Source organism: Opisthorchis viverrini (genome assembly GCF_000715545.1).
Source record: "Opisthorchis viverrini unplaced genomic scaffold opera_v5_48, whole genome shotgun sequence".
NCBI classification, from domain to species: domain Eukaryota; kingdom Metazoa; phylum Platyhelminthes; class Trematoda; order Opisthorchiida; family Opisthorchiidae; genus Opisthorchis; species Opisthorchis viverrini.
In genome coordinates, this window is record NW_008751704.1 from 2,047,022 (window position 1) to 2,060,531 (window position 13,510).

General features: G+C 43.2%; 1 protein-coding gene across 1 annotated transcript in view; it reads left to right on the top strand.

Annotated features, from left to right (window-relative positions):
• Positions 1 to 13,510, top strand: part of T265_13241 (hypothetical protein) — a gene marked incomplete at both ends in the record, with an annotated part of 34,842 nt that overhangs the window by 13,710 nt on the left and 7,622 nt on the right. Inside the window, 2 exons of the mRNA XM_009167891.1 lie at positions 2,425 to 2,569; positions 10,622 to 10,799. Of these exons, the coding sequence (XP_009166155.1) occupies positions 2,425 to 2,569; positions 10,622 to 10,799 (323 nt within the window). The remainder of the gene's footprint in view (positions 1 to 2,424; positions 2,570 to 10,621; positions 10,800 to 13,510) is intronic.

The following is a 13,510-nucleotide window of genomic DNA, read 5'->3' on the forward strand; positions in this document are numbered from 1 at the left end:
TTGTCGGTCAAGGTTGCGGTGGGAACCCCGTTTATCACGTGATTTATGTGCTTGTGTAGCAGGCAAGTCGCGTGATCTAGAAAACACGAATGTAATAGGCAAATTAGGTGGAGCTGGTTGAGGGGACATGGAAATGTCCGCTACAGATTACAACAAAGGTACCGTCAAGGTAACACCAAAATCTTCCGGTGGACAATGATATCCGGCCAAAGCTATTTGTTCGAAGTCCTCCATATAAATATCAGCTAAACTTTTTCGAAAACGATGACTACTCAATCGGTTCCAAGTATTTTTCACCTGAATGAACAGTCACGTAGGTCATGGGTAATTTTTGTGACCTCGCTCGCTGTCGCTATTACGTTACACGAAGATACAGCTCTGATGTTCAGCCGTGCCTCAAAGACATTGTCTTACGGTCATTCTTAATTATCTAGTGACTCAAATTTTCCTAACCAATATCAGATTATGGACCTTACTAGACTGACAGTGCGGAAACAATTCTATGGAGGGCTGATAAGATGGGTCATTCACACTGGTGCGTGAGGAGAATAGGCGTAACCCTCTTGTCAGGACATTCCATTTTTTCAAGGACTCAGTGAACTGCTCGGGTTGTACCGAGGTTGGAGCTGTTCAGCTGCGTTTACTAATCATGGTATAGTAGGAAACGCCAAGTCTCTTCCAAAAAAGATTAATTTTATTAGGAGTAAAAAACAGCACTTTAGCCGGAGGTCATTTCACTAAGGTTGGCTTCTCATGGGCTTTTAAGAATGTTTCCTCGGAGGAGGTGTCCATCATACAGTAGTACTGAATTTTCAGTTGCGCCTGGGTGTTTATTGGCTACTATTTCGTGAATATGGTTGACTGTATAATGTGTTGCTGATGGAATTCAGCGAGCATTTGATGACTGTTTCTAAACTGTCATGTGTCGGGCTCAGTTGGAAACAGCGGTTTGTATTCAGCTTAACTTCAGGCGGAATCTCTAGAACGATACATTATTACGAAGCTGCAGTAGGCAGTATCAACCAGAACAACGATGATCATCTGGAACTCTAGAAGTACCAAATTGTAGCAATGCCAAACATCTGAGAGGAAAGCTTCTGTGACCCACGAATCTCCGATGATATTCGGACCCACGACCTCCCAGCTAGTAGTTGGAGCTTAAACGATCAGGAGACTGCAGGTAGCTCAGAGAGATCAAGTCAAAATACCCATGAATTTCAACATGAGAATCCTTTATTCGAGGGTAGTCAGTATGATGTAAATTCTGTGGTTGGAGCGTCGATGGCGCTAAATCGCATCTAATTACGAGTTTACCACTCAATTATCACCCATTCGTGGCCGAACAAAGATCAGCTGAGAGGGTACAATTTCGAGCTTCTCCGGAATTTATTCCGTTGTGATTAGAATAACACAAAATATTGTTTCTCGGATTTCAAGCATAGACTGACTTTAGTTACAAAACGAAATCTCCACTGCGGTTTCAAATTCTCATACTACTATTGACCAACAGCCGTCGAGCGAATTTCCAGTAGCCTTAAGGCTGCCTGAATGGGAAGTCTTGAAATCTATTGAGACAGTCAGGATGGCTGTTGTTTTTCATAATTCGAGGAGTTGGGTGAACCAATTATATCTTTAGAACGTTAACTCATTTTCATTTCTGGACGTCAGAAATCAGGCGTGTCTACCATGCACTCGTGAGGTAGTTGTAACACACCTACCTCGCATGTCAGATGTCCGGAATTCAGGTCGTGCTACAACCAGGGTTTCGCCCTGCTGGTTAGCGCTTCCTTTCTTTGATGTGGACCTATCGGGAACGAAGGTGGTGTGAACGCTCGCGCCACATGCGCAATAACTACTCACGTTAATTATACTTGTCGAAGTAACGTTCCACTGTGGCAGACCAGTTTGAGCGAGACGCCAGCCATGAAAGAAAATAATTTGTATCGAAGGCAACGGTTTTTAATAGAAACGACTGCGTTTACTTTCTTACATTTGGACTTGTCAACTAGTTTAGCCCATTCAGTGCAGTTCATTTATGAAGACACATGGAGAAGGCGAGTTTCACGCTTTCTAAATTCTCCGAGAACTCTTATTTCGAATTTTTCACTCGTCAATTTTACACCCAAAAACAATCAGTAGACTTCACGGGAGCTGTACCAAGGTGTCACGCCATCTTTTCTAATTACAGTGTGAATGAAACCACACTCCCAAAGCGCTTTCGTTCTACTAAACAGTGTTTTTGAGTGGAAAATTATCCTGCCTACTCACCAACTTAATCTTCTATAATTACAGTATGAGTGAAACCACGCTCCCAAAGTGCTTTCGTTCTACTAAACAGTGTTTTTGAATGGAAAATTATCCTGCCTACTCACCAACTTCCCATGTTAAATGATTCACTTATTTTTATTGAATTCGTGTCCACAGATTGACGAGATTTCTGAAGGCAAGAAAATACTCACTGAAAGATGCATACAAACAACTTTCGGAGGCGATTGAGTGGCGTCGCACTTATCGACCGAGACACGTCGACTGCAAATGGTGCACTGATCAGCCAGGATTTCACGGTATTGTGAGTCACAGTTTTCTCATGTTTCATGGTTTCTGTTACATGAGTAGGATAGAAATGACAGGTAGGTAGATAGACAGGTGAGTTTTACTGAGACCCGACTGAGTGACACAGTTTGTGCCACAAAATTGATTGGCAATTTTCTTTAAAAAAATTACAAGGCATAAAACACAAAGAATGATTTCAAACTTGTGTCTTGACTGTCTCCGGTGACAGATACAACCAGAAAGATTGAATTTTTCTACACGGAACGACAGCATGCAAAGGAATTCTCAGAACGACTGTAAGACCTTGGGGATGAGAGATTTGAATGGAACGTTTGGTTAAGTATACGTGGGCTGAATACACTACACTCAAGTAGTGAATTAAATGTGGAAACGATTCAGTCGGAAATTGAGTTTCAGACATCCTGTGAGCACGAAAGTGTCGTTCTCAAGTAGGTCAGAGGAAACAAAATGAGAGCGATACAAGGTAACGGGAACAGGCAGAGGACAATAAGACTGCTTTCCTGCAGGAAAAGGGACTTTCTTCGAGTTTGGGAAGATTGACTCAACTTGAGCTGTTCGGATTAAGAGGCGGCAAACTCACCGGTAGCCACCAGAAGCAACAAAAATGGAGAGGATACTGTTCAAGGTCCTTCATTTGAGGAGTGACCGCATAGTGACCTAGAAAAGTCGTATTTTACGCCTTGTAGGTTCATTTCTAATCACGTAGAAAGTAAATCAGATAGAAAAGGTCTCGAAACGACCATTTTAGAATATCGGAGAAAATGAAAAGCTGTCAGAATATCTGTCTGACCAAATGATCCGGAAGTCGGCCGGATAACGCTGAAGGGACAAAGCAAAAAAAAGTGCACTTTGGTGAAAATCACTGGTCTTTTTAGAAGGCACAGAACAAAGCCGTTCCATCAGCAAAGAATAAAAGTCAATTAGCTAACCAACAGAACGAGGAAGGAGAGCACCCAGCAGAATGAAGCCTATGTAGAATGAATTGTCTGCTGACAGTGAGGAACAGTCAAGGAAATCCAAACAAGTAAACCAAACAAGTAGGTGATATGATTTGTCTTATGAGCCAACTGGAGTAGTCAGAATTAAAATCCAGTGAGTAGATTCATTGTGATTTTTAAAACAGGAATAATGGGGAGCTTAATACACTACTCATAAGGTTGCTGTAAATTCTTCAACAGCCCACGTCCGGTTTCGCCCTTTTTAAAGCTTATCAGGTAGGTGCAGTCCCCGAGTTTCCGTCAAACTTATGTTCTACTTGAAACCAAATTGCACGAAAGTTTCGAAATACACTCAGTTGCAAACATTTGTTTTTTCGAGAGACTCACTTGGAACTCAGCTGAATCTCTCGTTTTCAGTGTATCCAGGCAACTGAATGTACTGTACCCGGTCGCATCATGTTGCAGTCGCTGCGATTTTAGAGATATCGCGATGCATATATGTTCGTAATGTCTGATCATAAACGAGGAATTCCGCTGGGTTCCAAATGAGTTACCCACGCAACCAAAGTTGTTTGCAAATGAGTGTATTTCACTAATGGATAGCTTTGTTCTGGCTTCGTCTTGTGACCTGGCCTGGTACAAGCGGTCATCAAATGATCAGGTGTTGACGGAAACTGTAAGGGTCCAGTGCAGCCTCATCACGTGAGTAGATTACTAAGCATTTCATCGATGAGGGGGGGGAGTTATCAGTCAGGAGGATTTTAGCAAGGTTATGAAATGAAAGATCGTACTCTAATTAGGAAAAGGAATAAAGGTAGTGACGTTTGAGGGATCACCTGGGATCGGCTAGAAACCACCCAATTAAAGTGTCTAAATCCAAGTGCCAAGCATTTGTCCCAAGTTTTCTTCCACAAACAAAATAATTGTGAAACGAATACCTATCAGTTAAGACACGAAGAGAACCTGCAGTCTCTTTATTCCCAGTAGTTATAGTTTGGCTTATATGGTAGCATATCCTCAAACGCGAACGAGGTGCAGAGAAACGGAACTAGCATAAATGCCGTTTCAATCGTCTGCTCTTCTTGCAAAACTTCACAGATTTTTACCCTTGTTTGTTTGTGTTACCAGCCCATCAGACACATACTTTCATGTGCCACCAGAAGCAACAAAAATGGAGAGGATGCCACACATGCCAGACACATATTTTCGCTTGACAGATTGACTGCAATCTGTTTACATTAGTACCGTTCTCACTGAAATGCGAGTTGATACCTAAAACTTTTTGTATCATCTAAGACTGTGCAAAAGCAGACCACACACAATGATCTGTTTACGAATGGCATTGCGGCCAAGCAGTATGCATGAGGGCGACTTGCTGATAGACAGGATTGTGAATGAACCGATTCAACCAAACAGTGCGGTGAGGTGAGTCCTACTGAAGTAGTTTGAGGGTAGCAAAAGACCTCGCTTTGAAGACACCTCCAAAAGAAGGTTCTCTAAATACAGAGTTGAAGGAATACGATTTCTACATAAAAGACCACATTTGACGGTTAGTTTATCAACTTTGGAAAGGACGTAGAGTCCAGAGATGATAATGACAAAGACATAAGGCACTGCATTTTCTTCTTGAGGACAGTACGACAGTCCCAGTGTATTTCGCTGTATCTGTTTGGGTGTATACTGCTTGCAAATATCACATAGATAAATAAAACAGAACAAAAGCAAGGGCCCAACCCAGGGGGTGGACCAAGATTGGTCTCGTCATAGCTGATGTCCATCAGGGAGACGCAGGCCAAAGATCTTGCGCAGAATTCAGCAACATCCAACTCATTGAACCACATAACGTCCAAAGTCAAAGTCACTTTAACTTCACTGACGGTATAAAAGTTACTTAAAGCTGAGCATTGTGTCCATAAAGTCATTGCCTTCCACATCGCATGTAAGCTGTTACAGTTGCCATCAGACAATGGGGAACAAAACTGTGCAAACAGAAGGACTTCGCCGTTTTGCTCACGATTCCTTGGAGAAGACGGGCAATATTTGCTCAAGATTTCAGGCAAACGGCTCTTTTTATGGCCAGTATATGATGATCGGTGAGGTCATGTAGAACGGAAACCCACAAAAAGCTTCTAGAAATCACTTTGGCAATCGTTTCTCCCTCACAAGGAAGATCAACAGAGTCCAACCTCATTTCGTTTCTATACATTTCGTCGTACCCGACATAGGTGATCAGGAGTAAGCATACCGCCCGAGCACTTGTTCATTGAACTCTCTCTCGCTTTCCATCAAGACCTTCTCCTGTAAATCACTGGGTCTGTGCCAAACAGCTGAGAAAAACCTCTTGCTTCTTGACCCTTCGGCATAGGTTAACTTCGTGCAAGGAAAGAAATCTAGATTAAATGAGGAGCTCAAAACATATTCATGTTATCAACAAACTTCCCTACATATTGTGATCCGTGTCTGCATATTCTGTCTTATACGATGTTAACCTTTGTCACAAGGTTTGCGATGATGAGGACCAGATGATCAATCAAAGAATAAAGTCCGTGATATCTGTTCTCATGTCGAATATTTGATAAATCTTGGAATTTGAAACAAGCATACAACCGGCGCTACCAGGCGGCTAAGTTTGTGATGGCTTGTGCAGCCATTTTACCCTGTGGAACCAGTTGGACGCAATGTAGCCCGCAAACACCGACTTTCCGGTAGCGTGTTTCCTTGAAAAGGAGGTTAGGGGTTTGATATCTGAACACTTAACTCACTAAACTTCCCAAATTTTTAGGTTTTTCTTGGCTTCTAACAGTATAAACACGAAACCGATTGAGGAAACCTGCCGCATCTTACTGAACGTAATTAAATGGGGAGACGAATTTAGTAAGTCTCCTCCACAAAGCCAAATTATCTGTTGAAAATCAGAGTATTTTGGTGCCAGTTTCATCCCAAACGTTCCTCAGACAAACCTAACCAATTTTGAATTGTAAAAATCATTGGAACTGCAGAGTAGTTTCACAACTCTCTACATCATTCTTCTTTGTCCTTTTCCTGAATATGATGTACCATATCTCACAGTTTGTGTATTATTTCTCTTACACTGAGAAACTTTTAGTTTTGAATGTAGCGGTAACAGTCGGGAAGTGGAAAATGCCTTTCAGTCAATGAATAAATGATATTCACTGAAACCTGATTTGTCAGAGTGGTTTGAAGAAATCATCTAGGCCTTATGATCAAACTTTTTGAGATTTTTGTTGATAACTGTCGTGAACTCTCGCAGGTCAGTCTAAGTATGTACCTGAAACACTGGCTACTGGCATCCCAAAACCGGCAGATGTGAATCTAATCTGTGATTTCCGTGAACTGTGATTGGCCGTAGATATCAATCACAGCCATCAGCGTTTTTTTAACTGACGCTCAGCAGTTCAATTGAGTCATTTTTTGTCATAAGTAGTCCGTGACCATTTGTTGGTTGGAAATGTCACTACAGATAAACGCATGTAGGTGAAGAAGCTTCCCGAATGATATCCAGGAAGTGGGGCAAAATGAGGCCCCTGCGAAAAATGTGAGTCCACGACCAGCAATAATGCTATCAGCATAACAGACCAGTAAACATATTGCCTCAACTAATCACAGCCAGGCGTCAAGTGAACATATAAAGAATCGTGATGAAATAGTTGAAGCTGAAGTTGGACAGCTGAAGTGTCAGAAACTATTGAACCGTCAAAATGTGCTGTAGATATCGTCTTCAAGTGTGCAGAAGAGCCGTTGCTCTCTGTCACGTGCCAGAATGACTGATTGGGTGATCCGTTCAATCGGTAGCACGCCTGTGAACTGAACATCACCACAACCACCACTCTTGCAATAAAATTCTCCAAAAGATTATCACAACATACACAATCATACAAATGAGTAAGAGATCCAAAAAAGCACGGCATATTGCGCAATCGGTGATCAGGTTACTCAGCACGTGCTCGACAAATTCCACACCAGATTTGTGACTTTTGCAGGACAGGGCAACATCAAACCTTGTGTGGTTATAAAAAAAAAGTGAGCTGCGTTACTCATTCTACGTTGCTTACAAACGAGCATTTGTTAGTTCTTCACAAATTAGTGATCAGCGCTGTTGTATGGGTTTAGAGGATCCGTGCATGTCTCCCAAGGAATCAAGAAAGAATTGACAGTTTGCTGCTCCGATCGACTTCTCGCAAGCAAAAGCACTGGGATGGAATGGCGTCGCCAGAACAACCGTTTTTATCGACTTGGAATCTCAGTAAGGATGTTAAGGTTAAATTAAACCGCAAGCACTTAAAAGGACTGCTTTTTGCTAGCCAGTCGCATGAGGACCTGCGAGTAATGTCAGAATAAGCCAAGGGGAGAAGCATTGCTTATTTGAGATGGTAGATAACCCATCTATTAAGGTAGAAACCGACGTCTTGGTTGCCTCCGTTTTGTTGCTATGTTCTCGTATCCTGCTTTACATGGGCTTTCTTTAGGTCAGGAAGGATATCTGACAACAAGTTCGGCAGCGTACCCGCTCAGTCCTCATCGATCCTTCATTGACGAACCATCACGTTTACCACCGAAAAACAAACAGAGCCATCCACCACCCACAACTCCGTGTTCAAGTGTACGCTTCGAAAGCATCGATAAGCCCAGAAACAGCATTTTGCACAGTAAGGTTGGTGACTCTGCTCTCCACCGACGAACTGGTCTCACACAATGGCCGTGTTTGTCTTCATGATTGAATCTCATGTATCGCGGTGAAAAGCGATAACCCTGTGATTGTCGAACTCATCTTACTGACTGACACTCATTTTAGATCACTTCTGAGCAAAGGTTGGAATCATACAAACTGTTTTATTAAGAATTTTGAATGTTATGTGCAGCGATTCGTTGATATTAATTTTACCCTCCAGTCAAGGACGTAGAACGTGAATGAAGAGTAGGAACAAGCCTGGGCAACTACTGATTTCCACAGGTCATCCTTAAACAATGAAGGACAACCAAATAGCTTTTGCTTTTTGTGCACATTTTATGGGCTGGCTCGGTTCGACCAATAGCATTCCGTTTATGTACAAAACCTTAGTGTTTGTTTTACCCAAAAAGATTTGGAACCTAATAGTCTGGCTAATGATGTGTTGGGATTATGACTTGACCACTGATCCGACGGTGTTCTGATAGCTTCTGGGTGACACGTTAGGGTATGTCTGCCCTGCCAATGTAAGGGTCATCGCAGTTTCAGAATAACTCGTAAACCATACGAAACGCAAACAGCCTAGGTTCATGCTAATGCGAAACAAGCCTTCTGTTGGTTGGTGTCAAACGCAGCCGGGCTGCGGTTTAAAGACAATTCAAAGCAGGAATGAGCTTGAGTCTTACGNAACCGCGGCCGGGCGGCGGTTTAAAAACAATTCAAAGCAGGAAGGAGCTTGAGTCTTACGTCGGGTAAATCAGCAAGCAGCCAGTAAACCTACCGGAGCTGTCACGTTTTCGGTACATTTCTGAATCTTCCGTAAACATTTTTTCAGATCAGTGGGCATCCAAATTCTTCTGCTAGTAAAGCTGCCTGCTGCCGATTCAGGTGCAGAGCATCCAAGATTGAGAAAACAATTGAGAGAACAGGAAAGATGTAGCCAGGTATTGGAGCCGATGGCATATTCACTTGGATAATGTTGTGTCATTCTGTTTGTCTAAGGAAACTGGAAACTAGGCAGCTGCGCCTTGACGGCAACGGCTTTGATGAAGGAGTGCCACGGTCTTTATGGTCGGGTCGTGTCTGTCAGTAAAACTAATCACTGGTGGGTTGAGTCCTGGGGTGGAAGTTGTGTGGGTTTACCCACTGGTCCTTTCCTACTTCGTTTCAAGGTCCTAGACAGTCATTTCCACATATCACATGACATGGCGAAACAAACTGTCACTCTTCGGCGATACGCAGTACTTTTGTTGACCCATTCAACCTATCAAGCGCGAGCACTTCATCTATCAAGAGAGGGCTTCTTCCCAAAACCGTCCTGCCAGCCTCAACAATTTTGACCTGATGCTGTCAAAAATTTTGCAGCAAACGGCTTGAAGACACGAGCGGTTAAAATCTGCGAGTTTCCGTACACCTGTGCCGAGAGTGTATGTTTGGGACCAGTATGGATTGTACCCTCGCAGTTTACAAATAGACTGACATGAGGCTACATCATGGGTGTAGAATGTTGGTAAAAGCTTCGATGGTTTCCCCGTTTCGATAAGTTATCTCTTCCCCAGCCACTTGTACGAATTTCTAAGTAAGAAGGCTTATCCACCGCATAGACTGTCTAGTTTGCGAGAATGGGGTTTGAGTTTTAACCAACTCTGTCTTTGTGGCACCACTTTTACCATTCGTACGCGTGAAGCTCCTATCGAGTAAGGCGGCAGGTCCACAGATTCAGCAACTAATCATGCAATGAAATCGCATTTCTATTTATAGCCCCTGTACAGAAGCATGTGCATAAAATATTACTAGGTGGTGCACTACTCATAAGGTTGCTGAAAACTCCTCGACAGCTCAAGACCGGTTTCGCCCTTCTTGGAGCTCATCAGGTAGGCGCAGTCCCCGAGTTTCCGTTAACCTTATACTATACTTGAACCCAAATTCCACGAAATTAGCGTATACACACTCATCCACAAACTAATTAGGTTTTTAGAGAGACTCACCTGCAGCTCAGCTGAATCTCTCGGTTTTGGTGTTTCCAGGCAACCTTATGAATAGTGCATTACGAAAATTGTATGTACCGCGATATCTCGAATATCGTAACGAATGAAACATGAGGCGGCCTGGTACAGCACATTCAGTTGCCTGGAAGCATCAAAACCGAGAGATTCAGCTGGGTTCCGGATGAGTCTCTCGAAAAAAAGAAATCAGTTTGCAAATGAGTGTATGCAGTAGTAGGTGGTGCTATGCAGTAGGATCTCGATTCGAAAGAAAACTAACGAGGAACTCACCAGTCATTCAGTTTCCCACTTGCGTGTTCTTTCCCAGTCTATAGTATATATATGTTTATCCATCTCTCACGTGAGCTGTCGCGCCTGTAGCTGGTTCCTCTCACGTGAAACTTCCCTTAACTCCTGCTTGTTTCCTAACATTTTAGCGACAAGTTGGGTTCGATCCAGAAGGGAGACCGGTTCTCTACGCCTGTTTTGCTCAGTGCCAGACGCTGAAAAACACCGCTGAAGATACCATCGCACACGTTGTGTACTTGGTGGAGAATGCGTTGCGGTGTCCGGTGGCAAAGAATAACCAGTGGGTTATCGTGATTGATTGCACTGGTGAGTGGGACGTCTAATGTGCTGGTATGGGATAGCCGGGAACATCCGGGAGAATCCATTTTACGTTAACTTTTGAGGTTTGGCATTAATATGCCGATAGAACATGTCTGCAGTGTCCGGCTAAACAGGTTTAAAACACCAACTCTACATCTAATGAAGGGTTGATTTGGAAAATATTGAACCGTTTCACAGCTTGTTTTCACTACTGTTGAAAATTCAAACGTGCACAGGAAAGCTCAGCAGGACATTGGGGGTGCTGTATTTTCAAAGCCCCTGTTAGAATGCAGTTTTTGTTTTTTAACCCTTTGCTCCGCATTCATCGGTAAAAGATTGCGCGCTCAGAGGTGTTTTTCCGTTCACCAATACGATTTTAGGGACTGGAGGATGACTGTCAAGTTAACCAGTACATAACATGTAACGGCACGTTCATCCATGATTCATTGCCTAACCTTGATCAGATGACAACTGACCATTAGCATTCAATAACAGCTTATGCTTTGCTTCTGTACGGTGTTGGAGCGAAAAACCAAACGATCTCAAAACCCTCGCAGTCTCGATACGCTATTTATATATACTACTTTTACGGATAGAAGTAGTATAAACACCAAACGTTGTTTGTAAATGTTGCGCCTGCATCCGGCCACAGTCAACCATTTATCTTCATTCTGCTCAGACACCTTGCAAGAACGATCGAATTGTCAACCTGAAAGTAGTCCTACTCAGGAGAGAAGCAGACCACTTTTGATTTATCACCAGACTTCTCCAATAACTAATGAAAACCCACATGGAATGGAAATGGAATGGAAACCTCGATCGGGTTTCAGTCACAAAATGTGTGCGCTGATCGAATCTGGTGAACTATTTGCTCACGTGTATATAGGTGCAGATCCGACGTACTTAGCTATTTTCAGGAATCGAGATCAACTTTTTTTCCAAATCTGATACCACCCTGTTGTCCCCACCCCCATTACATGCGATATTGCCACGGTGCTTACGATCTTCGGTATCCGAGTTTCTCAGAAACTGGAAATTTATCCGAATCGTCAAACCAAAATGTGTGAATTTCTGCCAAATTGCCCCACTTTCACGTCGGTTGTGTTAAATTCTGAATGATGAGCACACAATTTCTACCAGTTTTTTGAAGTTTTCTCTAACTAGCTGACTAACCTAGATAAGAGTTAGCCTGATAAGCGACAACTAAATAAAAATTTTATTGGTCAAACTGAAATTGTGTTCAGGAAATGATCGCTTCGGTGCAAGAGTGGAATTCTGTTGTGATGCGCTAGCCAGGTGTCTCGTTAATAGATGACCAGGTGTACAATGGGAAGTTCACTGAAATTTTTTCACTGTTTTGTTTGCACTCACTTGGTGGTTGTCAGAAAAGCAAATTCAGAGATGCGCATGACCTTAATGTTTGCGAGCTATTGATTCGCAAACGTACAGTTCGTATACTTTCTGGTGGGGAATTTTATTTTCTCCAGTCAGACTTGTATCCTAGAAGCTTCCCATTACTCGTTGATAAAGTCAGAGTATCAAGCCGTTGGGGACGGGTTGGTTTGTTTTACACAGTTTGTCTCTCGGAGAAAGTTTATGGGTTGTTTATGTTACCAAGCACGATTTCGTTGGAATTCGATCAATAATAAACCTTTGATGTAGAGCTTCACCGGGTAGTTCTAGTATGAACAGTATCGAGTCTCAATAGCTGACCACCGAAGGCCAGTTGTCCTTCAGACAGACGTAGAAGCAAGTCACATGATCGTTGGCTTGGCACTTACTAGCGCTTTAATTCATGACCACGTTGCCATGCCTGCAGATATTTGTCGATCACTCGAACAAAGAGAACAAATAGAACTGGAAAATGGTACGAAAAATTGTGTTATTGCTGGAGAACTTCTGAAATCAGGAGGGCGAGAAGGTCGCAGTCTTCAAGTCACCTTTGGTCAGGAAAGCTTCCGTCTTTTCTGTGATGCATCCAACCCAAACGACGCACCGTGGCCGCTTCCAAATAACCAGACAGTCGATGAACTACCCACTGACAAGCCATTTTGAAGGGAGCATGGCAGTGCGGTGTTGTGCCGGTATTCTCAAGTGTCCATGTCCGAGGCGATCTAACTGAAACAAGGCGGCTGTCGTGAGGCTTCTGAATTGTGACCATCCGATATCACATTGTTTCTGGATTGCCTGACGGAGCTTCAGACCCAGGCACTGCTCACCCTCACTCACTAGGCTGGTGGGGGACGACGAGACCTAACTTACCAACGTGTGCGTGACCCGCTGACAGTAGATAACTTTTCTGATGACAGTAGCGTCTGACAGCATCTGAGCTGATTTGTCTGGCACTATACCAACGAGTGCAGACGTGATGATGTATGGGGAGTGAAGTCTTGATGCAAATGAGGCTGTCCGTCGGTTCGATGCGATCGACGCTGGTGTACGACATACCACGGAAAGATACGACCGAGCACTCGTGGTGCGATAAAGACGCACCGATAGTGCAGATGACGCAGAAGATAAACAGGCCACGCATTTCCATCTACGACTTTTCAGTGTATAAAGCAGATTTTTCTGGTCTTTATTCATTTGAACGGCAAATTTTGCAACCCTTAGTGTAAGACTAGGTACAATCCACGTCACTTCAAGCTTTACCGCACTCAAGAAAGGATAAGGCTGGATCGTTTTTCTTATCGGTTAACGTGACAGCCAAGGGATCT